The 26,594-nt window shown below is 38.3% G+C and overlaps 2 protein-coding genes across 7 annotated transcripts in view; one reads left to right on the top strand and one right to left on the bottom strand.

The window, feature by feature from the left end:
• golm1 (golgi membrane protein 1) overlaps positions 1–17,229 on the top strand; it is a 33,929-nt gene extending 16,700 nt beyond the window's left edge. The window contains exons 3-8 of one of the 5 annotated variants that reach the window (XM_072585866.1): positions 648–729; positions 1,793–1,934; positions 5,857–6,064; positions 10,848–10,913; positions 11,763–11,897; positions 15,222–17,229. In XM_072585866.1, the coding sequence (XP_072441967.1) occupies positions 648–729; positions 1,793–1,934; positions 5,857–6,064; positions 10,848–10,913; positions 11,763–11,897; positions 15,222–15,292 (704 nt within the window). In that variant the 3' untranslated portion in view covers positions 15,293–17,229. The other 4 variants (XM_072585865.1, XM_072585869.1, XM_072585870.1 and 1 more) reach the window with 4 other exon arrangements.
• A 4,676-nt stretch (positions 17,230–21,905) lies between these two features.
• The window catches only part of naa35 (N-alpha-acetyltransferase 35, NatC auxiliary subunit), an 80,178-nt gene continuing 75,489 nt past the window's right edge, over positions 21,906–26,594 (bottom strand). For both annotated transcript variants that reach the window (XM_072585864.1, XM_072585863.1), the window contains exons 22-23: positions 26,295–26,375; positions 21,906–22,115 (exon numbers count right to left, since the gene is read on the bottom strand). In XM_072585864.1, coding sequence (XP_072441965.1) covers positions 22,056–22,115; positions 26,295–26,375 — 141 coding nt within the window. In that variant the 3' untranslated portion in view covers positions 21,906–22,055. The remainder of the gene's footprint in view (positions 22,116–26,294; positions 26,376–26,594) is intronic.

The following is a 26,594-nucleotide window of genomic DNA, read 5'->3' as shown; positions in this document are numbered from 1 at the left end:
GCAATGAGATTTTTCTAATAGTTTTTGTATAACGTAAGAGTCCTTTCGTTTTGTACAATATACCTTTTATGTTCATTTCTGAAAAGTACATTGGTAGCATCTTGTGAATATATTCAGTGACCTCCATTGTAAAGAAAATAATGTATCAAACCAGATTTCACTCTGGAATTTGACTTGTCTAGTATTATCATTAGCTGCGATCATATAAAATGTACTTGAATTTAAAAGAAATGTGTGATTTGTTAGAAATGAATGCGTGGAGGCACTGAGGATAGAAAGAGGAGATTGCTGTGAAGTTCAGTTAGAAATGAAGTGCTAATTGGAAGAAAGAGGAGAAAAATATAAAGGGGGAAAAACAAGTGGAAAAGCTAAGAGATTGAACAAATTGAAATAAAGAGAGAAATAGGCTTTTATTGGAAAGAGAATAAAGGAAAACAAAGTGAAATGGAATTAAAACAGCTTGAGCTTCACAAAGTCAGAACACAAGATGTTTCTAGCCAAGCCATGTTTAGATGTTTTTAAAAAAAGACAATTGTTCATATTATGTTTCTGATTCCATTGAGGAATTTAAGTAGAAATCTGTTTGGAGTCTAATGATACTTTGATTCGCTGACTGTATTTTGATAGATGCTTCCTTTTTACTTCAGAACAATTTCAGGAGCTGCAAAAAGGATATAGCCATTTAAGTCAAAAGTTGCAGGAACTGCAAAAAAAATTAACGTATGATGTGTAAGTATGTGAACTCTTCAGTACTTGTACAGAAATTCATTAATACAGTTAATTTTGTACTCTTGTGATGTAGGGGCAGAAATAACTTGTCTTTTTTAATTTGATTAACCATGCAAATATGCTTCATAAAAAGTAGCTGGAAAATTGATTAGCTTTGCCATTGGCAGATTTCATTAGCTTACTGCTTGTCATTTGTTGTGCCTATTAAGCTAATAAATCTATAATAAATGGAAATTATGAAAATTATCTCCCAATTTACTTTCATTGAATTATGGGATTAATCCTAGTTACATGTTTGGGATTATGTAGGATATAAAGCTCAGATGGGTGACACAGCCCAGCTAGTCAGTGCTGATGTTGATGTCCATTTGAGCCTTTCCTCCCATCTTTTTTAATCTAAATCTGCCACTGTATATATTTCCTTCTCCCTCTTACACTTGCACAGTTTCTTTTAAGCATGCCTATACTATTTATTCCAACCATTCTGTTGTAGTAAGTTCTGATTTCTTACTGTTCTTTAAAATTCCTTATTGGATTTATAGATGATTATCATGTATAAGTGTCTTTAGTTATGCTGTTCCTCATAAGAGGAAGTATTTTTTATCAAAATCCATCATAATTTTAAATATCTGTATTTGATCAATCCTCAACCATTTCTTTTAAGTCAAGAGGAGTGCCAGCTGGTTAATTCTTTCCTTATTTTGCCCTAATCTCACCCCCCACCCCCACATTTTTGGCATGTGATGCATCTTATCTTCTATTATATTGCAACTGGTCTTTTTTTTCTCTCGCGTACTCCATGTGAATTATTTAAAAACCTTCTACATTCCCAACTTGCCCCAGTTTTGAGAAACTTACACCAACTTGAAATTTTAACTTCTTCTGTATTGATGATAGCTGTGGTGAATATTTTTGGTGTACTGAATCTATGTAGTATTTTTGCACAGATTTGGAACTTTGGATTTTAATTACTCAGTGTTGTGACATAAGTCGGTGAGCAAATTAAGTGACCATTTTAAGCAAAATAAATGAATTGTTGATTTATTTTTATTTGACTATTCAGTACTCAGTGCAGTAACCAAATAAATGATCAGAAAGAGCTGTATGAAGAACAAATTAAGGAATTAAACAAGAGGCTTGCGGAGACTACAAAGTTTCAACCTGAAAACAGAAATGCTGAATCAACCAATCAAAGCAAGTTATTGGTAAAAACACAATCTATTTATAGTCTGTTTTCAAACCAAAGCTTTGGATGTGGTCTCTTTTCTTTATGTAGTGCACTCTATTCTTTAGTCTCAAATATATTTGTTGGAATTGGAACTTTCAGATCAACTGCTTGGTGATAGAACTTTGCAGTGGCTTAATATAGCTGATACTAGAAATAGTGCAGAACCCAGAAAGTGACAAGTCATGTGCAAAACAGATGTGTCAAAAAGAGAATTCTAAGAAACTTACAATGAATTTAAAAAGTAGCAAAAGTGTTCACACAGAGCAATGAACTACCTTTTGAAATAATTGCTCAGAGATTGTGGCATTTAGAAAAGGTGGGTGCAAAGGTATGCATGAGTGACATGCATTTGTGACCCACTTACCTTTAATTTTAGCCTTTAGCAAACCTGTTCCTGCTATATTTTGTGTCCTGTGGCTGCAAAATATTGCCTGTCTAGGGTTTGTTACTATTCCTATTTGTAGTCACAGGACTGCAATTGATGACCTATTGCAATATAGTTAGCGAACGTTGAAGTTTTCATATTGATAGAAATTGTTGACCCTATGTCTTCCTGTATTAACAGATTTGACAATCTAGGGTAGCACATTTGAAACAGAGAGCATGTTTGTTCAGAGCTGTCTGCACAAGACTCAGTTACAAAAGTTAACAGTTTAACACAGAAAGCTAAGCAATTTTATATCCTTTTAAATACACCTGCCTTCCTAAAATAAAATTGTTTTAATCAAATTGAGCATCTAATTATTATTACATGTGTTGTGATCTTCCCTAAAGATTACTTTAAAGAACAAAATTTGTGCTTCCAGTTAGCAGCTGAAAGAGTGACTTGTCAAGACTTTTTTAGTGTAAGAAAAGCCCACTTCTTTTAGTAGGCAACTTTGTTAACAATCGAGAGTAACATTCTCCTTGTTAGTACAGATCGCAGTTCTCATGGAATTGCATAGGTTGTAGTAACAATGCATATTAGCTCTTGGCTTACAATGCCCTTCTGTATCACCATTCTGCTTAGTGGTAACTTTAAATGACTATCCCCAGACCGTTTCCTCAGATTTTGCAGACTACATTAAATCATCTACCAGCAGCAAAACCTGTTTTTGATGATTCTTCTTGACCCTGGCCATGCTGGAACAAATCTAATGTCTATGGAAGGTTGCATTTGACCCTCTTTGAGTAGAGACACACCTTGATTCTATGATCTGGCAAAGGTAGCTAGCAAATTCACATCACTCCTTTGTCTGCCTGTCTGAGGTATTCATTGATTTGCAAGAAAGCAGGTAAACTGAGTTCAAAAGTGGCTTCTTCTGCAACTCTGTTTCATCTGTGTAGAAATGCTAATTCGCTGACCTTTCTTGGGAATGTCTGATAGTACACTATGCAAGGCAGTTTTCTTTGTTTCAATTGTGCTGTAAGTACATATGAGCCAGAAGCTAATATGCATTGCTACTATAATCTATATAATTCCATGAGAACTGCGATCTGTACTAACAAACAAGGAGAATGTTACTCTTTATAGTTTATAAAGTTGCCTACTAAAAGAAGTGGGCTTTTCTTACACTAAAAAAAGTCTTGACAAGTCACTCTTTCAGCTGCTAACTGGAAGCACAAATTTTGTTCTTTGAAGTAATCTTTAGGGAAGATCACAACACATGTAATAATAATTAGATGCTCAATTTGATTAAAACAATTTTATTTTAGGAAGACAGATGTATTTTAAAGGATAGAAAATTGCTAGAGCTCAGGAGTGTCTGGCAAAGAGGAGGCAGCAAGTGAGGAGGTTAGTGCTTGGTCAATGGCATAAACAATGATTAAATGTAAACCAGTACCGCCACCAACTGACCGGTGCATAGCCATGGTAGCAATAGAAGAAACAACTCCTGCTGATAGAGGTAGTAGATATTGAAGGCATGTGAAACTTCCATTTTATTGAAGCCCTCTAGCTTGTACAGTCCTGTTTTTTTGGAAGAGCTATCCAATGCTACCCAGCTTTGGGTGACTGTGTGGAGTTTATATGTTCTCTCTATGGGTTTCTGCCAGGTCCTCCCACAGTCCAAAGATGTTCACATTAGGTTGGATTAGCCATGATAAACCTGCCGATGCTGCCTGAACTGCTGTGCTCTTCCAGCACCACTAATCCAGAATCTGGTTTCCAGCATCTGCAGTCATTGTTTTTACCTCAATTCTACATCCCTGTCTTTTTTTCCATTGGCCTGCAGCTGTTCCCTTTGCAAGTCCTTTTTCTCTTTCCCCTTTAAAAGTAATTATTGAATGTACTTCTGTCACCTTCCAGGCAATACATTCCTAATCTTGAGGAAATTATCTTAAATCTATATTTCCATTGGCTAACTGGAGAATAATTTCTTCCCATCAGTTCACAACCTATCCTATTTTGTATTCTAAAGAAAGCAATCCCAGCTCCTCTTGTTTCTTCAATTCTATGATTATTCTAGTAAATCTTTCTTCCTGGTCCAAGACCTTTCCAAAGTGGGGTCCCAAAAATTCAGTACATACTTGTCACTCCAGCTGAGGTCCAAACAGCATTTGCAGTGCCCTAGCTTAACTAACGTTTGTACTTGCTTTTGCCCAAATTTATAGACACTGAAGATAGGGTTATGTTTGTATTGCTTGAAAAAATGTCATCTTTTATCAAGATGTTTTCATCTTGCACTCAAGCAGGCACTTCATAAGAATACATATTTAAGGGGCAAACCAACATTTACACTGCATGATAGGAGTGTTAATTGGTTGACAGTGGACTCTGGTAGAGGTTTTCCCATGGTAAATGTACCTAGTAATAATACTTTACAGTTAAAAGCTAGACTTTTTAACTTTTAAACCAGCCAGGTTGACTCCGATTAAGCAAGGAATGCTGTAAGAAATAAATCAGTAAATGAATGTTAAGTATTTTGTTTAATTGAAACAACTATAGTGCATGTGCACAAATTGTTGGTAGGGTTTAATGTGGTGCCCCCCCGTGTACTGAGAACTATATATATTAATACACAGGGTCTGTTCTTTGCAGACGGAACAGTCATTTGTTTCTACTCAGCAAAGTAGATGGTAGTCATTCACTGGTTCATTTCTCAGACCAATGCGCTGAACAAAATTTTAAACCAGGCAGGTTGACACAATGCAGTTGTTTCAACTCGAACAATCGACCGACTGGTAACTGTTGTATTATTTCTTATGGCAATACATTGCCTAATCTGAGTTAGCCTGGTTGGTTGAAAAGTTAACAAAACCTGGCTGTTAATTGTCAATCAGCATTGACAGATGCATTCTCCATGGCAACACCTGTACTTATCAGTTTGTCAACCAGTCTGCACTTTTTTCTCTCATGCAGTATAACTGTTGATATTCACCTTGAATTTGTATTCTTGTGAAATGTCTACGTGAGTGCATAATGAAAAGTTTGTACAAAATGATTTTTTCAAAAATACTCAAATTCTGAACTGTCTAAACCTCAATGTGTCTTTCTGACAGTTCCATTTATATTGCCTGTTATTCATACCACCATGTTATTTCTAGAACAAATATCCCTGCATTTCAGATTATTTCAGTTCTATCATCAGTGTGCAATTTTTGGAGTGCATGTCATTGTTGCATAGCTTCCTTTAACCAGAAATACACAATGGTGATACTCGTGTTTGGAAGAGGATTGACAGTTTAGAGCACATGGTTGAAATAATTCATTTGGTTTATAGGAACAGTAGGGTCAGTTTTATAAATCTAATAACGCAAGCATCACAAACCCAAATTTTTTTCTTCCTCCTTTTTCCTCTGGCCTCTCCCTAACAACGCAAAAATATTTTAAACTAAATAGAATATGGCAGTTTTTAAAGTTGGTAATTCATTTCTAAACATCTAAATGAATTACAAATTTTCAAATCCCTGTCCAGCAGACTGAATACAAACATACAGGAAGACAAGCTACCATTGAACCATCAGATAAAGCACAACTGTTTTCAAGACAAAGCAATGACCCCACAGATCTGATCGAAGTTGAGAAAATAAATAAAGTTGAACATCAAGAAACGATAAGTGAATTTGAACATGATGCAATGTCGAGAAAGTTTGCTCAAGAAATTGCAAATAAGTTACTAGATACAGGTATGAATTCTAAAATGCACACATTGAATGTACCTTTCGTTCATTTAATTATGAACATCTGGAAGTGTAGTTTTTCTATTGACGTTTATTTGGCTTTAAAATGTTTTAAAAATCCAGCTCAAAGTTTTTCATTTTTTTAAGACAGAACAGTGGATTCAATGCATTCTGTTTTGCTGTTTTGTTTTTCCCTTGTGGCTGAAATATTCTGTATTGTTTTGAATATAATAATGACAGTTTTAAAAATGCATTTGTGCTAGCAGATACAACTCTTACGCCATTTATTTATGCTTTGGCTTTTTGATATTATTGTAGCAGCAAGTGTGAACCATTCTGTTTTTGACAAGAATAAGGAGTGGAATCTCTAAATTTAATGATAGAATATAGAACACAGAACATTACAACACAGTACAGGCCATTCGGCCCTCGATGTTGCACCAACCTGTGAAACCAGGCTACACTTTTTGCATTATCATCAATAAGTTTATCCAATGACCATTTAAATGGCTTTAATTTTGGCGAGTCTAATACTGTTGTAAGCAGGGCGTTCCATTCCCTTGCAACTGAGCAAAGAACCTACGTCTGACATCTGTCCTATATCTATCACCCCTCAATTTAAAGCTGTCTCCTCGTGCTAGCCATCACCATCTGAGGAAAAAGGATCTCTCTGACCACCCTATGCAATCCTCTGATCATCTTGTATGTCTCTATTCAGTCAACTCTTGAGCTTCTCCCTAACAAAAACAGGTTCCAGTCTTTCCTCATAAGACCTTCCTCCGTACCAGGCCGTATCCTGGTAAATCTCTTCTGCACCCTTTCCAGTACTTCATATAATGTACACACCAGAGTTTTGTACGGCCGCAATATGACCACATCTACCGATAAAAGCTAACACACCTTCTGCCTTCTTAACAACCCTATCAACCTTGGTTGAAGAATGTGGTGCTGGAACAGTACAGTTGGTTAGGCAGCATCTGAGGAGCAGGCGAATTGACTTTTGAGCATTAGCCCTTCATTAGGATGCTTCTGCTCCTTGGATACTGCCTGACTGGCTGCGTTTTTCCAGCACCACACTCTTCAACTCTGATCTCCAGCATCTGCTGTCCTCACTTTCTCCAGTCAACCTGAGTGGCATCATTTTAGGATCTCTCTGCTCATCCACATTACCAATGATCTTACCATTGGCCCAGTACTGTGTATTCCTGTTACTCCCTCCAAAGTGAATCACCTCATACTTTTCTGCATTAAACTCCATTTGTCACCCCTCAGTGTAGCTTATTTATGTCTCTCTGCAACTTGCAAAATCCTTCCGCAACTCCCACTGTCCTTAGTGTCATTCGCAAATTTAATAATCCATCCTTTAATGCCCTCATCAAGGTCATTTATAAAAATGACAAACAGACCACTAGTAACTGAGCTCCAAGATGAACATTTCCCATCAACCACCACCCTTTGTCGTCTTGCAACTGGCCAATTTCTGATCCAAACTGCTAAATCACCCTCAATCACATGCCTCTATTTTCTGCAATACCGTGGGGAACCTTATCAAACACTTTACTGAAATCCATATACACCACATAAACCGCTTTACTCTCCTCCACCAGTTTGGTCAGCTTCTCAAAGAACTGTGAGGCCCGACCTACCCTTCACAAAACCGTGTTGACTATCTCTAATCAAATTATTATTTTCTAGATGATAAATCCTATCTCTCAAAATTCTTTCCAACACTTTACGCACAACCGAAGTAATGCTCACTGATTAGGAGTTTTCTACAGGCCTCCTAATAGTCCTAGAGACGTAGAAGAAAGGATTGCGAGGATGATTCAGGAGAAGAGTGAAAGTAATAGGGTGGTTGTTATGGGGGACTTTAACTTTCCAGATATTGACTGGGAAAGCTATAGCTCGAGTATGTTAGATGGGTCGGTGTTTGTCCAATGTGTGCAGGAGGGTTTCCTAACACAATATGTAGACAGGCCAACAAGAGGTGAGACCATACTGGATTTTGTTCTGGGTAACAAACCAGGCCAGGTGTTAGAATTGGAGGTAGGTGAGCACTTTAGGTACAGTGACCACAATTCAGTGACTTTTACTCTAGTGATGGAGAGGGATAAGTGTGCACTGCAGGGCTAGAGTTATAGCTGGGGGCAGGGAAATTATGATGCGGTGAGACATGACTTAGGATGCGTGGCTTGGAAAAGTAGGCTTCACGGGAAGGGTGCAATCGATATGTGGAGCTTGTTCAAGGAGCAACTATTGTGTCCTTGATAAGTATGTAACTGTCAGGCAGGGAGGAAAGGGTCGTGTGAGGGAGCCGTGGCTTAATAAGGAATTGGAATCCCTTGTTAAAGGGACGAGGGCGGCCTATGTAAAGATGAGGCGTGAAGGTTCAATTGGGGTGATTGAGAGTTATAAGGTAGCCAGGAAGGATCTAAAGAGAGCTAAGAGCAGTAAAGAGGGGACATGAAAAGTCCTTAGTTGGTAGGATTAGGGAAAACCCAAAGGCTTTCTATAGGTATGTCAGGAATAAAAGAATGACTAGGGTAGGAATAGGTCCAGTCAAGGATAGTAGTGGGAAGTTGCGTGTGGAGGCTGAAGAGATTGGGGAGACACTGAATGAATACTTTTCGTCGGTATTCACTCAGGAACAGGACATTGTTGCCGATGTGAATATTGAGTCACAATTAATTAGAATGGATGGCTTTGAGGTATGTAGGGAAGAGGAGTTGGAAATTCTGGAAAGGGTGAAAATAGATAAGTCCCCTGGGCCTGATGGCATTTATCCTAGGATTCTCTGGGAAGCAAGGGAGGAGATTGCAGAGCCATTGGCCTTGATTTTTATGTCCTCGTTGTCTACAGGAATAGTGCCAGAAGACTGGAGGATAGCAAATGTGGTTCCCTTGTTCAAGAAGGGGAGTAGGGATAACCCTAGTAACTATAGGCTGGTGAGTCTAATTTCTGTTGTGGGCAAAGTCTTAGAGAGAATTGTAAGGGATAGGATTTATGAACATCTGGATAGGAATAATGTGATCAAAGATAGTCAGCATGGTTTTGTGAAGGGCAGGTCGTGCCTCACAAACCTTATTGAATTCTTTGAGAAGGTGACCAAGGAGGTGGATGAGGGTAAAGCGGTAGATGTGGTGTGTATGGATTTTAGTAAGGCGTTTGATAAGGTTCCCCATGGTAGGCTACTGCAAAAAATATGGAGGTATGGCATTGAGGGCGAGTTGGAGGTTTGGATTAGGAATTGGCTGGCTGGAAGAAGACAGAGGGTAGTAGTTGATGGTAAAGGTTCATCTTGGAGTGCAGTTACTAGCGGTGTTCAGCAAGGATCTGTTTTGGGACCATTGCTGTTTGTCATTTTTATAAATGACCTGGAAGAAGGGTTAGAAGGTTGGGTGAGCAAGTTTGCGGATGATACGAAAGTCGGTGGAGTTGTTGACAGTGAGGAAGGATGGGGCAGGTTACAGCGGGATATAGATAAGCTGCAGAGCTGGGCAGAAAGGTGGCAAATGGAGTTCAATGTAGGTAAGTGTGAAGTGATTCACTTTGGTAAGAGTAACAAAAAGATGGGGTACTGGGCTAATGGTCGGATACTTGGTAGTGTGGATGAGCAGAGAGATCTTGGTGTCCATGTACACAGATCTCTGAAAGTTGCCACCCAGGTAAATAGTGCTGTGAAGAGGGCATATGGCGTACTGGCTTTTATTGGTAGAGGAATTGAGTTCCGGAGTCCTGAGGTCATGTTGCAGTTGTATAAGACTCTGGTGCTGCCGCATCTGGAGTATTGTGTGCAGTTTTGGTCGCCATACTATAGGAAGGATGTGGAGGCACGAACGGGTGCAGAGGAGGTTTACCAGGATGTTGCCTGGTATGGGAGGGAGATCGTATGAGGAAAGGCTGAGGCACTTGGGGCTGTTTTCATTGGAGAAAAGAAGGTTTAGGGGTGACTTGATAGAGGTGTACAAGATGATTAGGGGTTTAGATAGGGTTGACCATGAGAACCTTTTGCCACGTATGGAGTCAGCTATTACGAGGGGGCATAGCTTTAAATTAAGGGGTGGTAAGTATAGGACAGATGTTAGGGGTAGATTCTTTACTCAGCGAGTAGTGAGTTCATGGAATGCCCTGCCAGTAGCAGTGGTGGACTCTCCCTCTTTATGGGCATTTAAACGGGCATTGGATAGGCATATGGAGGATAGTGAGCTAGTGTAGGTTAGGTGGGCTTGGATTGGCGCAACATCGAGGGCCAAAGGGCCTGTACTGCGCTGTATTTTTCTATGTTCTACTAGGATTGTCTCTACGCCCCTTCTTAAACAAGGGGACAACATTTGCTATCCTCCAGTCTTCTGGCACTATTCCTGTAGACAACGATGACATAAAGATCACAGCCTAAGGTTTTGCGCACTCCTCCCTACCTTCCCAGAGAATCCTAGGATAAATCCCATCCGGCCCATGGGACTTGTATATTTTCACCCTTTATAGAATTGCTAACACCTCCTTATCAAACTTAATCCTACCTAGTCTAATAGCCTGTATCTCAATATTCTCCTTGATAATATTATCTTTTTCCTGTGTGAGTACTGACAAAAAATATTCATTAAGCGCCTCACCTATCTCCTTAGACTACAAGCACAACTTCGCACTACTGTCCACCTTGGGGAAAAAAAACAGAATGGCTGGTTCCCACATGACCCATTGTGTAGCCTGACCACAAAAAGATCTCTTCCCTAATATTTCCATTTATCAAGAACCATCAAAACTGAGTTAATGTGTGATTGTTTTGCAGGCGTGGTTGAAGATAAAAATCGAACAAGGCTTGGCTATGAAAATTTAGAATCCAGAAGAAATGCAGGTTCAGTATACTATAATTTTGCATTTGTAACTGCCAGGGTAGAGTTGCAATGATGAGTAAATGACAGTCATTTACTGAAAGTAGGTTGAAGTGAATGCTCCTTTTTAAATCTGTAAACTACTTGAAAGTTGTGGGTCGAAGTCCTATGATGGACTCGGGTGCCTAACCTAGACTGCCACTTTATTACTTTGGGTGAATTACATTATCCATTACATGAGACATTAAATGTGAGAATCTGTCCCCTTAAGATTGAAATGAGGAAAATTTTTCCTTTGGCTGTTAACCTTTGGAGTTATTGGACATAATTTACTAGTGAACTTAAAGTTTCAGATGACTAGTAAGGAATTGGAATTGGGAACATGATTTTATTGAATTGTAGAGCAGTCAGAAGAGGCTGAATGACTGAGTCCATCTATTTTTTGAGTTCTTAAATCTTAACTCTAGGAATAGACACTCTGGCTGCTAGACTAGCCAAGCTTGAGGCGGCCAGACCTGCTCGTTGCTATATTTCTAAGTACTGATCTCCTAGATCATTATAGTTACTGGCCCATTGGGACTTAGTTGCAGTTCCTGAGAACAAATAGCAGAAAGAGTAACCCTTGAGCCTGCTTTGTTATACAGTAAGATTGTGGCTGATGTGTTTGTGTTTTGAAATGGTGTATTTATAACCATTTGCCAATATAAAAATGGAATCTCTGTACAAACCCAATCCAATTCCACTGGTTAGTGGAGTTCTAATTGTCACAGTTCATTTATTACATCAGGAATATTGTCAGTTTTATTTTTAATCTCCTTGATTGCTAAACTTTACTTGCATTTTCTTTTTCCCCCCTCCCTCCAAAACTGCAGATGATGAGTATCAGAATCAAGAAGAGCTGGTGAATACATCGAAAGAGAAAGAAACTGCGGATTATAATGGAGATGAGGGCAATGTTGCAGAATTTGAGAATGACAAAGAAGCAGAACTTGCAAATGAGTTAACAGGTGTCTAGTTAAGTATTTTTATTTTGAAGAAAAGTAAAAAAAAACCCTCCTTCTATAATGTTTATATACAGGTAAAAACAAGGGCTGTAGATGCTGGAAACCAGATTCTAGATTAAAGTGGTGCACAGTGGTTCAGGTAGCATCCGAGGAGCAGGAAAATTGATGTTTCGGGCAAAAGCCCTTCATCAGGATCAGTATGTTTACATACAGCAAATCCTAATTTTAAAGTTGTAGTTACATTCTAGAAGTGCAAGTTCTAAATGAAACAACTTTTTAGGCAATTAACTTTTCCTATTAAAAGCAATGCAAAAACTGTATTTAGGTTCTGTATCACCATATTAGAAAATGAAGTTTTGTAAATTAAAGGATTTTACATTGCTAAATTCCAATATTGGTAAATAAAACAACATTTTAAATAAAATGTACTTAAAATATAAACAAAATATGCTATCCTTTTTTCTAATTGCCTCCTGCTTGCTGCCAATCCCCCACATCATCTGCCAGCACCACGTCTTCCCACTCTGTTATCCTTCCTCTCACCACCCTATTTGTTTCCCAGTTGCTGACTCTGCATGCCGATCTTTCCATTCTCTTAGCTTTCCTCACAGTGAGCCTCTTGCTTCCTGTCTCCTGAGCCCTTAGTGAGTGGGAGTGGGGGTTGAGAAATGAATGATGAGGTAGGATGAGCAGCTTCGACACAGGGGATGTCATAAGCTGGAGAGGCAGCGAAAAGGAATGCCACCAACACCTGAGAAGGTGAAGGAGGGATAAAAGCCACAGATTTGTGGTTTGCAGTGAGATGGTGTTAGCAGCCATTGGGAAGCATAGCAAAAAGCAGCAGGAGTAGCCCTTTTGAACTGTGAGCTGCCATGTGCTAGAAGGGTCAAAAAGACTGATTCATAATGAACCAGTTGGGTCACGAGACTCCATGTCAGATACTGTGTGAAAATTTATAACAAAACTGCTAAAGGTGACTAAGGCCCTGTTAACTAATGTTGAAAATGGAATAACAAAGTGGGTTAACTTTAACTTACTATAAAAATCTTGAGTTAGGTAGGAACCTCATGCCTTCTCCTAGGCAATTCTTTATTGTTAATATTGTTCTTGTCTTGGTATTGCACCTTGTTCTCCTGTCACTAGTGACCTTTGTACTCTTGTTATGTACCAGAAACATTCATGATGCTGATAGAAAGTTCATTTTCTGGCTAGTGTATAAAATGTCTTTATATAGCATACTTTTTAATATTTTGCCTCTTTTCTTGGATTTTCACAATCAGTACACTGATTTCTGATTTCAGAATTGGTTTCTTAAGTTTCCAGTTATCCTAAGCCTCCAACTGGTGTCCTCGCTTTTCCTTTGTACAAATTAATATTTTCTAATATTAGTTTTGTCAGTTGCAGAGGAATCTCAATTATCCGAAGGACACAGGCAGGGAGTATTTCATTCAATTAACTGAATTTCAGATCATTAAATGCTGGATAATGTAGTTTAGCCAAGCATTGGGACCTTGCGATCTTGCTGGATAATTCAATATTCGGATAATTGAATGTCGGATAATCGAGGTTCCTCTGTCATGCCATTGATTGGTACAACTTTAAGTACTACATTTCCACTAACACAGATTCATGATTAATGCCAACATGATTATTTTGTTCAGATGCCACAACCTTCTGAAGTGCACAGTTTCTTCCAGACTGAGATTGTGGATCCAATCCAATGAAACAAAACATAATTGCTTGACTGTTCATGCACTAGCAAAACCTTGGAGATATAATATCTTTTCAGTATCTCTAGTAAAGCCTTTTCATAAGGTTCCACACAGTAGGCTGTTGGAGAAAATGCAGAGGCATGGGATTAAGGGTGATTTAGCAGTTTGGATTAGAAACTGGTTTTCTGAAAGAAGGCAGCAAGTGGAATTATTCAGCCTGGAGTCTGGTTACTAGTGGTGTGCCACAAGGATCTGTTTTGGGATTACTGTTTGGCATTTTTATAAACTACTTAGAAGCAGGCATAGGTGGATGGATTAGTAAATTTGCAGATAACGCTAAAGTTGGTGGGAGTAGTGGACAGTTTGGAAAAATGTTACAGGTTGTAGCGGGCTTTGCTAAACTGCAGAATTGGGCTGAGAGGTGGCAAATGGAGTTCAATGCAGCTAAATGTGAGGTGATGCACTTTGGGAAGAATAACAGGAAGGCAGAGTACTGGGTCAATGGAAAGATTCTTGGTAGTGCAGAGGGATCTTGCAGTCCATGTACATAGGTCCCTGAAAATTGCCACCCAGGTTGATAGTGCTGTTAAGAAGGCATATAGTGTGTTAAGTTTCATTTGGTAAAGGGATTGAGTTCCAGAGCCGCAATACTTTGCTGCAACTATGCAAAACGCTAGTGCGGTTACACTTGGAATATTGTGTACAGTTCTGGTCGCCATATTTCGGGAAGGATCTGGAAGCATTGGAAAAGGTGCAGAGGAGATTTACCAGAATGTTGCCTGGTCTGAAGGGAAGGTCTTATGAGGAAAGGCTGAGAGACTTGGGTCTGTTCTCATTGGAAAGAAGGCTAAGAGGGGATTTGATAGAGACATACAAGATGATCAGAGGATTAGATAGGGTAGACAGTGAAAGTCTTTTTCTGAGGATGGTGACGTCAGCTTGTACGAGGGGGCATAACTACAAATTGAGGGATGATAGATTTAAGACAGATGTCAGAGGCAGGTTCTTTACTGTAGAGTAGTAAGGGCATGGAATGCCCTACCTGCCAATGTAGTTAACTCAGCCACATTAGGGAGGTTTAAACAATCCTTGGATAAGCACATGGATGGATGATGGGATAGTGTAGGGGGATGAGCTGAGAATAGTTCACAGGTTGGTGCAACATCAAGGGCTGAAGGGCCTGTTCTGCGCTGTATTGTTCTATGTTAAAATGCTCTGGATTCTGTGTGTTTGCCTCTTTGCTTCATTTCCACTATGTTCCTGTTTCTTCTTTAAAAGTACTGAAATGCACACTAGCAGTTAGCTAGAAGCATGTATAGCTTGGTTAAAGATGCAGGACTGTGTAGCTTTGTACATCTAGTATAAGGTTAAATAATTCCTTCAGGTGCTGAAAATCAATCAATGTGTATGGTATGAACTGCGTAATAATAGACTTTGTCTTCTGAAAGCTAAATGATGACCTTCAAAGTGTACCCATTACCAGACATTGTAATACAAATTGGAATTTAATTTACAAAAGTCTCCCTTTAATTTTGACTTGGCTGTCAACATGATTGTTTGTTTATAGTTCTAAATAATGATACTAACACTTTTTAAAAAATTTTTGAATATTTAGAAAGACACAGTGAAGAAGCTGTGAACAGAATTCTTAAAACTGAAAATAATAACTTGGGATCAATGTTGTGAAGAAAACCTTGTGAAAATGGTTAACTGACTTTATCTCTTTGACCTTGCACATTTTTGGTTGACGATGCTTGAACTCATTTCTTTACAAATGATAGGGGCTTCAAATCAAAATAAAATGAACTGGAACTGATCATATGCAGTGGGCGTTCTATAAATAGTTCGGAAGTCAAGAGTGTAGGAGATTTTATGGTTTTGAACAAAATTTAGTAATAAACCTTTTAAGCAGTTGTTTGAGAGTAATTCAGACTCTTGGTGAATGTTTGAGCAGACCAATATTGAAATTTGATGCTCTAAACCTTATTACATTCATTATCAAAATACTGGTATAATATGGTTTCGTAATTTAGATATTAGCACCTTTTTATTTGCTTACAAGTATCAAGTCCATTATAATAGGAATCTATTTCAATGTAGAATTAAAGAATTTCTATTTTAAATATATCATCAATTATAAATCTTAGAGAATTATTTTTTAATCTGTTGGTGAAGTAGATTTCAAGGATAGGTCCATTGTTTAAAAAAGGTTCTGAAATACTTATAAGATATGGCCAATCTTTACGTGTATTTTTGTTGTGAAGTGCACCTCCTACTGTTGGATGTTTGCAGAAAAAAAACTATTGACATTTTTTTTTCTTGGTTGGATAGCTTTTTAAATTACTAAGATATGAAAATTTTAGCTGTCCCCATTACAAGCTTACAGTAAATATAATTGAATTTTTGCAAAAAATATTCAGTGTTGGCATCTTGAAGTGACAGTTGAAAACTGAGTTCAAGCTGCTTTCACTCATTATAGCTGTTTAATCTGCTTCACTGCAATATCAGGGTATGAGGATTCTGAGGTTGGGGTGCACATTCCTCTTTCTTTCCACTGAAAGATGAATTTTCCATCGTCTAAAATTAAAACACTACTTGAATAAGATTTACCTGTTGGGCCAAATTCTTTTACCAAAGAAGCAGATTATATTCCATTATTTTTTGTTTTAGCTATCTCAACAAGGGCAATCAGTTATGTGTCTTTGTTTTAAAACAATGTATTCATGTTTCCGTTCATACATTTTTCTCATTTAAATTTTGAAATTAGCTTGGTAACTTTATCCTGATGAAACAATTTTATTTTTCCCTTTGTATTTTTATTTAAAGTGTATTTTCTACTTGGGAAATCTATTGCTGTGTTACAAAAGAAGGGCAGGAAGGAACCTCCTCTCACTTAGATTTGGTGCCTTTGAGCATGGGAATGACATGGCTTTTTTTAAAAAGTTCCTGAAGTTATGAGAAGTCATTAAAATGATGTTGGCTTTACTGTTCTGTCAATAAATGTTTACTTGGTGAAGCTTGCTACTGTGCTAATAGAAGTTATTTGCAAATTGGGTTGTTGTTAATTCTATTTGATGGTAACAAAATTTTCATTCTTCTCTCATTGGTCATGTTTCCATTTTTTAAAAATAAATTAGTGGCCGAGACTAAAGTTACCTTATTTTCAGCTTTCAATAGCATTACATGATAAATTGCATAGCTGTTGATTTTGTAGGTCCTCCCTAAGTAGTATGTACAAAGTTAAGAATCCCTTAACACCAGGTTATAGTCCAACAGGTTTATTTGGAAGCACTAGCTTTTGGAGTGCTGCTCCTTCAGGTGACTATTTTTAACTTTGTACACCCCAGTCCAACACTGGCAACTCCATGTCATGACCTGAGTAGTATGGTACTTTATCCTGCAGTTTGTTTGGAAGTTACCAGTAAGAATTTTTTTTCTAGAGTTGATTGTGGATTAGTTTTTCAAAACCTCATTCATAGTTGTATTACCAAAATGTGTGAACAATCTTATTGCCTTGTATTTAATTAAATTCCAGATATTTATATTTGAAATGTTTTTGGGCATTTGGAATTGTATTCAAATTTGGTTTGGTTTTGATGTTAATAAATAACTTACAGATTTAATTATGTTTTTACGTTTCATTTGAGCATTACACATTTAAAAATAAATTTTAAAGCTGTTAACTCTAATTTTAAAATCCATTGAAATGGACTTATCTTATTTGGTGCGAAGCATAATCAAATGAGAAGGAACCAGGAAAGTTCTGTCTTTCCGAGATGCATGTAGTTCTCAAACCAGAGAAGTAAACTAATAAATGTCTGTAGGTGAAAAAATCTTCAGCACCTAATATATAATTGAAAAACGACTGTAGTTATGTTTGTCTGCAGTGACAGTCCAGTTGATGACCACCATTGGGATTACTCTAAATTCTGCAGAATACATACACTGCTTTGCCTGTTTATGGAAAATCAATAAATCTCAAATGTGCGAATTAAGCTCAATAACATGAGTTGAAGTGCCACTATCTCATTTAGCTACAGTTTCCTTCCATAAGTAATCTGATTTTTCCAGAAATAAATGTGCTCTGCACACCTGTCATTTATCATTCATGTATAGGCAGCCAATTGAGATATTCTCTGGGAAATAATTTATTGGTGGGACTTTTCATTAGCATAACATTTGAATGAAAATCATTCAAATGTTAAACAAATGTCAACAGAATAGGTACTACGAATATTAAAAGACCCCGAATGACACTCTTACCAGCCTATCTTTCTTGAAAAAAGTTAAATGTTTTACCTGCTGTAAGGTCTGCTGTCCTAAATGAGTACAAGTATCATCATTATGCTGTTCTGTTAATTCAATTCCACAGAAGTTTGGCACTTCTCCAGAGCTGTAACTACTGTAGAAATTATATACTTTGAGTTATCACAATACGTCTGGCAAAGCAGGCACAGCTACAATGGAATTAGTGGCAAATACATTTTTAAATGTAGCTTTCAGATTTGTACACGTTAAAATATAACTTGTGGGATGTGAGCATCGCTTTCTGGCCAGCATTTACTGCCCATCTTTAGTTGCCTTTGAGAAGGTGGTGGTGAACTGCTTTCTTAAATTGCTGAGTTCAACATACTGTAGTTGGCCCACAATACCTTTGGAGAGAGAATTCCAGGATTTTGAACCAGCAACATATTTCCAAGTCAGGATAATGAGTGGCTCGGAGAAGAAATTGCAGGTAATGGTGTTTCCAGATATCTGCTGTCCTTGTCCTTCTAGTTGGAAGTAGTTGTGGGTTTGGAAGATGCTATCAAGATCTTTTGAATTTCTTACACTGCTACTACAGAGAGTGGATGCGATCCAAATCAAGTTGCTTTGTCTTGGATGTTTTGTGATGTTGGAGCTGCACCCATTCAGGCAAGTGGGGAGTATTCCATCGCATTCCGGACTTGTATCTTGTAGATGGTGGACAGGCTTGGGGGTCAGGAGGTGAGTCAGTTATTGCAATATTCCTAGCCTCTAATCTGCTCATTTAGCCACTGCTTCTATGATGTGTCCACTTGAGTTTCTGGTCAATTATAAGGATGTTATTACTCTGATTGTAATATTGAATGTCAAGGGGTGGCAACTAGATTGTCTCTTCATGGAGATGGTGATTGCCTGGTGTTTGTGTGGCAAAAGTTTACTTGTCACTTGTCAGCCCAAGCCTGAATATTGTCCAGGTATTGTTGCATTTGAACATGGGCTGCTTCAGTATTTGAGGAATTGTGAATGATGTTGAACATTATACAAATCCTTGGCAAACATCCTCAAATCTGACCTGTTGATGGAGGGAAGCTTATTGATAAAGCAATTGAAAATGGATGATAAAAAATGTGAGGGGTTACAAGAATTTGTGGTCACTATTGTTTGAGAGTTGAAAGAATCCACTTCCTCGCTATTTTCATTAGGTACAGATCTATGGTCCATTTGACACTGGATACAGCAAAGGCTGTGGGCCCTGACAACATTCTGGCAATGGTATTGAAGACTGTACTCCAAGAACTTGCTATGTTGCTTCGCTAAACTGTTTAATCCAGCGGAACACTGTCAGATAAATGCATGTCAGATAAATACCAATGTAGAAAATTGCCTAGCTTTGTGCACAAAAAGCAGGACAAATCAAATCTGGCTAATAAATTGATAGAAGACTAATAGTGTGGTAATCAGCAGAAATTGGAAGGAGCCATCTGTCGTACCATTGAGTAGCATTTGCAAAGGGGTTAATGTGTTCCCTGATGCTCAGTTTCATGGTGAGGTGAGAGTTTTAAGAACTAATTTTGAACTGAGTAATTCTGAAGTAAATAATTCAAACAAGTTAACTACAGTTGAATCAACCTAGCTGTAGGTGAATAGTGAGAATGAAGTGATTTGATCCTTTGAATTTCAGAAAATAAAATTTGTCCCCTTAAAGTTTCAACAGCTTGTGAATCTCACTGGTAAGCAGTGAGGATCTTTCCTACATGCATTTTCCAATTCTACAAAACACTGGTGAGAAACTAGATGGCACAAGCTCCTGACATAAGTCAGCAGGTACATGATGGATGTTCTGGCCTATTGCTTCTACGGGGTTCTGTGTCAACTTCATTCGCTAATGTCATATGACGCTGTCTGTGGACAGCAATTGTCTCCGGTCTGTCCATGGATGTCAGTGGCAAAACATCAGTCTCATTACATTATTGTAGTTGAATCATTTACAAACTCTGAAGATACCAGCACGTCACTGCTATACTTTGCAGCTCACTGATCCTGACATTGTAATGTTCCTGGCATGTTACTGTGCACAGGCTAACTTTATTTACTTGGACGTTCACAGTATCACTGCCTACCTGTCTTTTTAGTACATTTCTATTTCATGCATAAATTAACAGGACCAGCTCACCTTGTTTCTTAAAGCAAAGACATGTTGTACAGCATTGTCGACTGTATATGTCATCAACTTGTATGACAAACAGTGTGTGCTTCAACCAAATGGCTAAATCTGAAGTTTTATGTAGTCCTTAATTGACTGAAGAGGGACTGTTGTCAGTTAGTGGCTGCTGCTAAATGTGGACCATAACTAACCTCTGGACTGAGATTGGATTACTTAGTGTGGAAACAGGCCCTTAGGCCCAACAAGTCCACACCAACCCTCCAAAGAGCAACCCACCCAGACCCATTCCCCTACATTTACCCCTTCATCTAACACTACAGGCAATTTAGCATAGCCAATTCATCTAACCTGCACAGTTTTGGACTGTGGGAGGAAATAGCACCTGTAAGAAACCCACGCAGACACAGGAGAATGTGCAAACTCCACACAGACAGTTGCCTGAGGCAGGAATTGAACCCAGGTCTTTGGCGCTGCTAACCACTGTGCCACCCTGTAAATAGAGTATGAGTGTAAGCTCACAGGGAACATACATATTGTATATCTATAGATGCTTTTATAATCAAAGAGAAAAGAAATGATGAAGACAAATGTCCATTAGAGTCAGGAACCGGGGAAGTTATCATGGGGAACAGAGTTGCAGTCTAATTAAATATATATTTAGGTTTTTGCCTTCATAAAGGAGGACTACAAATAACATCCCAAGTGTTGGGATACACAGGATCTAGTGAGAGGGAGGACCTGAAAGAAATCAATATTAGTAGGGCAATGGTGTTGGGGCAATTGATGGACTTAAAAGGCTGATCAATCACCAGGGCCTGATAATTTACATCTCCAGGGTGCTTAAGGAAGAAGCCTAGAAATAGTGGATGCACTGGCAGCCATAGTTTCAGGATTCTATAGAATTTGATTTGTTTAGCTGAAAGGTAATTTACAGAAATACCCTCAAAGATAGTTTATTTTGTTGCAGATGGAGTTCAAGAAGTGCTGAGATTATTTGCAGTTTGAAATCCTAGCAGGAAACCAACAATGTTTTAAACTACTGTGTATGAGTTGCAGGGAAATCTGTGCTGAAGTTGTGGAATCCACAGTCATTAGGTTAGTAAAGAATTTGGAGGATTACTTTTAAACCAAAATACAAAGGAAGATGACAAATAAAATATTGTATGGCAAAGAATAGCTGGAATGATCAAAAGAAATCAGTGAATCTGGAAAGCAGTGACACCCTTTTTGAATTGAATTGTTCCCAGAAAAGAACTGAATGAAGCTTTAAAGATTTTGTAATGCAAGGAATTCTTGCTGGGTTGTATAGAATCATACAGCACAGAGGCTCTTAAGCCTATTAAATCCTTAAAAGTTAGATCTCTACAAAGACTCCTGCTCTAAACAAACTATACTGTCAATTTAATGGAAAGTATTTTGCTCTTTTATTTATTTTAAAAAGTCTGTTCACTTTAAATTGTGACATGGTGTAGTTGTCAGTTATTTTAAAAGTTAATAGAACTAAAGATTGTAACACCTAACTTGACTGTTGTAATTTTGGGCTGATTCTTATTAGTGGACTTCTTATTTCAGGTCCAGCCCATCTAAGACAGATGCCTTCAGTAATTGACATGTTTTCACAGCTTGAGTAGGCTTGTGATCTTGTGGTATATCTTGACCTCTGAACCCTGGTTCGACTGTCATCTGCTTGAGTTGTGGAAAACCATCTCTAACTAGATTGTTTAGAAATATCTTCTATAGCTTGTCCTCATTTACTTAGGGGAAAGGAGAAAGAGTTATGCTGGCCTAACAAACAGAAACTCATTGTAAAAATGTTCCAGCCATAAACATGTAGAATGGTTGTGCTGAATGGAGAACTTAGCATTCATCAATTATTAGCAACAAAACAAATTTTAAAAATTATATTTTTTTATTCTGGTCACTAAATACAGTACAGCATAAATTTAGCATTGCCGTTGATGTGCAAAGGCTCAATTTTATGTAGACCCTTTTCTAGCATCAAGTCTTGAACTGTGTCCATTGCCATTATTTCCACTGGAGTTAAATTAACTTGACGACTGGAAAGTATTTGTGAACAGAAAAATCAAATTCTGGAGGAACCTGAAATTAAATTTAAAAATTACTTTGCATTTCAAAAGCCATTATTGTACAAGAGTCTGAAGATGCAGCTATAGAAGATATTTTAACTTCCTTCCAGTGTGTTCAATGTATTGGTCATTCGACCTCGCACAAATTAACCTACAGTCCGCTTGATCTCTTCAGCTTGCTGATCCTCCAACCTTATCTACAGTCCTTGGGCATTGTCTCTCTACCACTGCCATCCTCACCATCCTAAAGACTAAAATTGCAAGGCTATGGAAAATAGACATTGTTTAAGATTCCAAATTATTGATTTTTAAACTCTCAATTACAACCATAGATTTAAATCCTTTGTACATACTGCATAAGAGTAAAAGGCATGAGGAAAGTTACAAAAAAAAACAAGGAATCTACAATTAAACAAAACTGTATAATTGTAAAATAAGAGTGTTAATGTTCTGAGGACAGCCCTGCAGCAAGGTGCTCCAGCAAAGATCTGCTTAACTTCTCATAAGGCAGTCTCTCCCAACCCAGTAACAGCCTGTTTGCACCTGTTTTCAGTGACCTATGAACAAGGGCAACTAGTTTCTTTGGATACCAAAGATTTCTCACTGTTTAAATATCACAGGCTAGGCTAGGATCAGAATATCCATCTGCCTCCTGCCTGTTATATACTTTAACAATTGGCCCATATGCTTCATTCCAGGATGACCAATCTCAAAAAGAACATGTTCTCCCAGTTTCTTCCATCTACACGGAGTAATCTAATTCAGATAACAAAAACACTGCAACAATTCTAGGACTGTGTAACTTTTGCCTCTTCATATGAAATGCACTTCTGAGCCATGAAAACAAACTAAATTTAATAGCCACTAGCATTGAAAACTTATTTGCATAAAGAATCAAGTTTTTAAATTGAGATAAAAGTGAAATATTCTAATTACACGATAATGGATCATAGTTTAAATTCATATTCAGAGATGTAAAGCACAGACCTTTCGGTAGCTGACCAGATATCCTAACCTATTTACCAGCACTTAGTCCATATCCCTCCAAACCCTTCCTATTCATTTACCCATCCAGAGACCAGAATTACATGCAATATTCCAAACATAGCCTCACCAATGTCCTGTATAGCCATGACATGACCTCCCAACTCCTATACTCAGTGCTCTGACCAATAAAGGAAAGCGTACCAAATATCGTCTTCACTATCCTATCTACCGGTGACTCTACTTTCAAGGAGCTATGGACCTGCACTCCAAGGTCCCTTTGTTCAGCAACACTCCCTTGGACCTTACCATTAAGTCTGAGTTGCTTTTCCAAAATGTAGCACCTCACATTTATCTAAGTTAAACTCCATTTGCCACTCCTTACTCCATTGGCCCATCTGATCAAGACCTGTTGTTCTAAGGTAACCATTTTTGCTGTCCACTACACCTCCAATTTTGGTGTCATCTGCAAACTCATTAACTGTTCCTCCTATGTTCACATTCAAATCATTTATACACATGACAAAAAGTAGTGGACCCAGCATCGATCCTTGTGGCACACCACTAGTCACAGGCCTCCAGTCTGAAAAGCAACCCTTCACCACCACCCTCGGTCTCCTACCTTTGAGCCAGTTCTGTATCCAAATGGCGAGTTCTCCCTGTATTCCATGAGATCTAACCTTGCTAACCAGTCTCCCATGGGGAACCTTGTTGCACACCGTACTGCAGTCCATATAGATCACTAGATTCATTCACTGGAAGTGGATATTGCAGGCACTTTATTGCTCATCTCTAATGACTCTTGAAGGTGCTGTTAAACAATCAAATCAGTCTGATGATCTGCTGCAGTCCAATATCATGGTGCTGTTAGGAAATAAGCTTCAGGATTGTGACCCAGCAACAGTAAAAGAGCAATGATATAACTTCAGGTCAAGATGAACTGTGGCTTGGAGGAGAACTTGCAGATGGTGGTTATACATCTGCTGTCTTTGTCCTTCTAGGTGTTAGAGGTTGCAAGTATGGAATATAGATCATGTCCTCATGAAACTTCTTTGTTACTTCTTCAAAAAACAAGTTAGTGAGGTATGATTTCCCATGCACAAAGCCATGTTGACTATTCCTAATGCACGTAAATCCTATTCCTCAGGATTCCTTCCAACAAATTGCCCACCACCGATGTCAGGCTCACTGGTCTATAGTTCCCTGGCTTTTCCTTACCACCTTTCTTAAATAATGGCACATCATTAGCCTACCTCCAATCTTTTGGCACCTCAACTGTGGCAATTGATGATACAAATAACTCAGCAAGGGACTCAATCACTTCCCCAGCTTCCCATAGAGTTCTAGGGTATATCTGATCAGGTCGTGGGGATCTATCCACCTTTGTGTTTTAAGACATCTAGCACTTCCTCCAGTATAAAATAGATATTTCTCAAGATATTGCTATTTATTTCCCCACGTTCTCTATTTGCCATATCCTTCACCACTGTAAACACGGATGCAAAATATTCGTTTAGTATCACCCCATCTCTTGTGGTTCCACACATAGGTGGACTTGCTAATCGTTGAGGGGCCCTATTCTCTCCATAGTTATCCTTTTATGCTTAATGTGTTTGTAAAAATCCTTTGGATTCTCCTTAACTCTATATGCTTAAGCTTTCTCATGTCACCTTTTTCCCCTCCTCATTTCCCTCTTAAGTATGCTTCTACTGCCTTTCTACTCTAAGGGTTCATTCGATCTCTGCTGTCTATACTTGACATATGCTTCCTTCTAATTCTTGACCAAAACCTCAGTTGCTCCAGTCATCCAGTGTTCCCTACACCATCAGCCTTGCATTTCACCCTAACAGAAATATACTGTTTCTGGACTCTTGTTACCTCATTCTTGAAGGCTTCAGGACATTGGTTAGGTCACATTTGGAATATGGCGTGCAATTCTGGTCTCCCCGCTGCAGGGAGAATGTTATGAAACTTGTAAATCTTTTCTGAACCTTTTCAAGGATGTTGCCTGGGTTGGAGGGTTTTAGCCATAAGAAGAGGCTGAATAAGCTGTGACTATTTTTCCTGGAGTATTGGAGGCTGATTGGTTATGTTATTAAGGTTTAAAAAATTGAGGGGTATGGTTAGGGTGAATAGACCAGGTCTTTTCATCAGGTTGGGCGAGTCCAAAACTAGACAACATAGGTTTATGGTGAGAAAGGGAAGATTTAAAAGGGACCAAAGAGTCAACTTTTTCACATTGAGGGTTGGTGTGTGCATGGAATGAACTGCCAGAAGTGGTGGAGGCTGGGACAATTACAACATTTAAAAGGCATCGGGATGAGGATATGAATAGGAAGGGTTTAGAGGGATATGGGCCAAAAGTTGGCAAACAGGACTAGATTTATTTTGGTTATCTAGTTGGCATGGATGGGTAGATGGAAGGGTCTGTTTCGTTGCCATACATCTCAATGACTAAGAATTTTGATGAGTTGCTGCTGTTCATCTTGTAGATGGAATACATTTGTCACCATTGTTATGCATGTAATTGGGATGCTGCCCATTTAAGAGAGCCGGTCAGGTCAATTGCATGGGTGGAGCTGAGGGCTCAGTCTCGTACAGGCTGTGGAGATATGAGCATTGAAAAACAAAGTGTTCCTGTTCAGAGTTTGACCTGTTCATTCTTTGTGTATAGTTCCTGGTTCCGAGTGAATTACAAACTGTATATTTAAGATCCCAGATGCAGTGATAATTAAGTTCATTTTGATACTCTTCTGTCTCATCAGATGATGGTGTGAACCTTGGTAGTCAACTGTGTTAAATGTACCTGGGCATGTTTCAGGAACCCCACCTGGTCTTAAAATATTTGACTTGGGGGTATCAAGCAGAGACTAAACTTATGCATATTTTTCAACTTCCATCAGTGTTTACTCAATGATCAGGTGTAAGGCCCTGACTGATACTTCTCATAGTCCATGGGTGACATCAATTGTTAATATTGCAACTGTTATCCCTACTTGGATTAGGTAGTTCAGCACAGTCAAACACAGATTAAAGCTAGGATTTGCCTGGGTGATGCTTTATGTTGAAAAGACAAAGTATTAATATTTAGGAATAATGTTTCTTATAGGTATCCTATTCAGGTATATAAATATGTATTAATCTTTGTGTTCCTGCATTTATTTCTGCAAACAAATGTGACCGCCATATCTCCAGATCTAAGATTTACCTTAGACTCTTTCTTGTGGCCTCCTGCAAGCAGCTTCATCACCACAATATTAGGCTTTGCAACTTTCAAAATTCTATTTACCTGAAAAACAAATTCCATGCCATGGGGGAACAAATTATAGACAAGCTAGAAAAGATAATTAGCAAATTCAACCCAAGAAAAGGGGCATATGAATGTAGGTGATACTATGCTGATAGATGAAATTAAAATAAGATTTTTAAATAGAGACAATTGGATATACACTTAATGCTCTAGAAATCCAACATACAAAATGTAAAACTGTTGTTGCCAAGCATCAGT

The sequence above is a fragment of the Chiloscyllium punctatum genome, chromosome 2 (assembly GCF_047496795.1).
Source record: "Chiloscyllium punctatum isolate Juve2018m chromosome 2, sChiPun1.3, whole genome shotgun sequence".
Taxonomy (NCBI): domain Eukaryota; kingdom Metazoa; phylum Chordata; class Chondrichthyes; order Orectolobiformes; family Hemiscylliidae; genus Chiloscyllium; species Chiloscyllium punctatum.
This window is presented reverse-complemented; position numbering and strand designations above follow the sequence as displayed.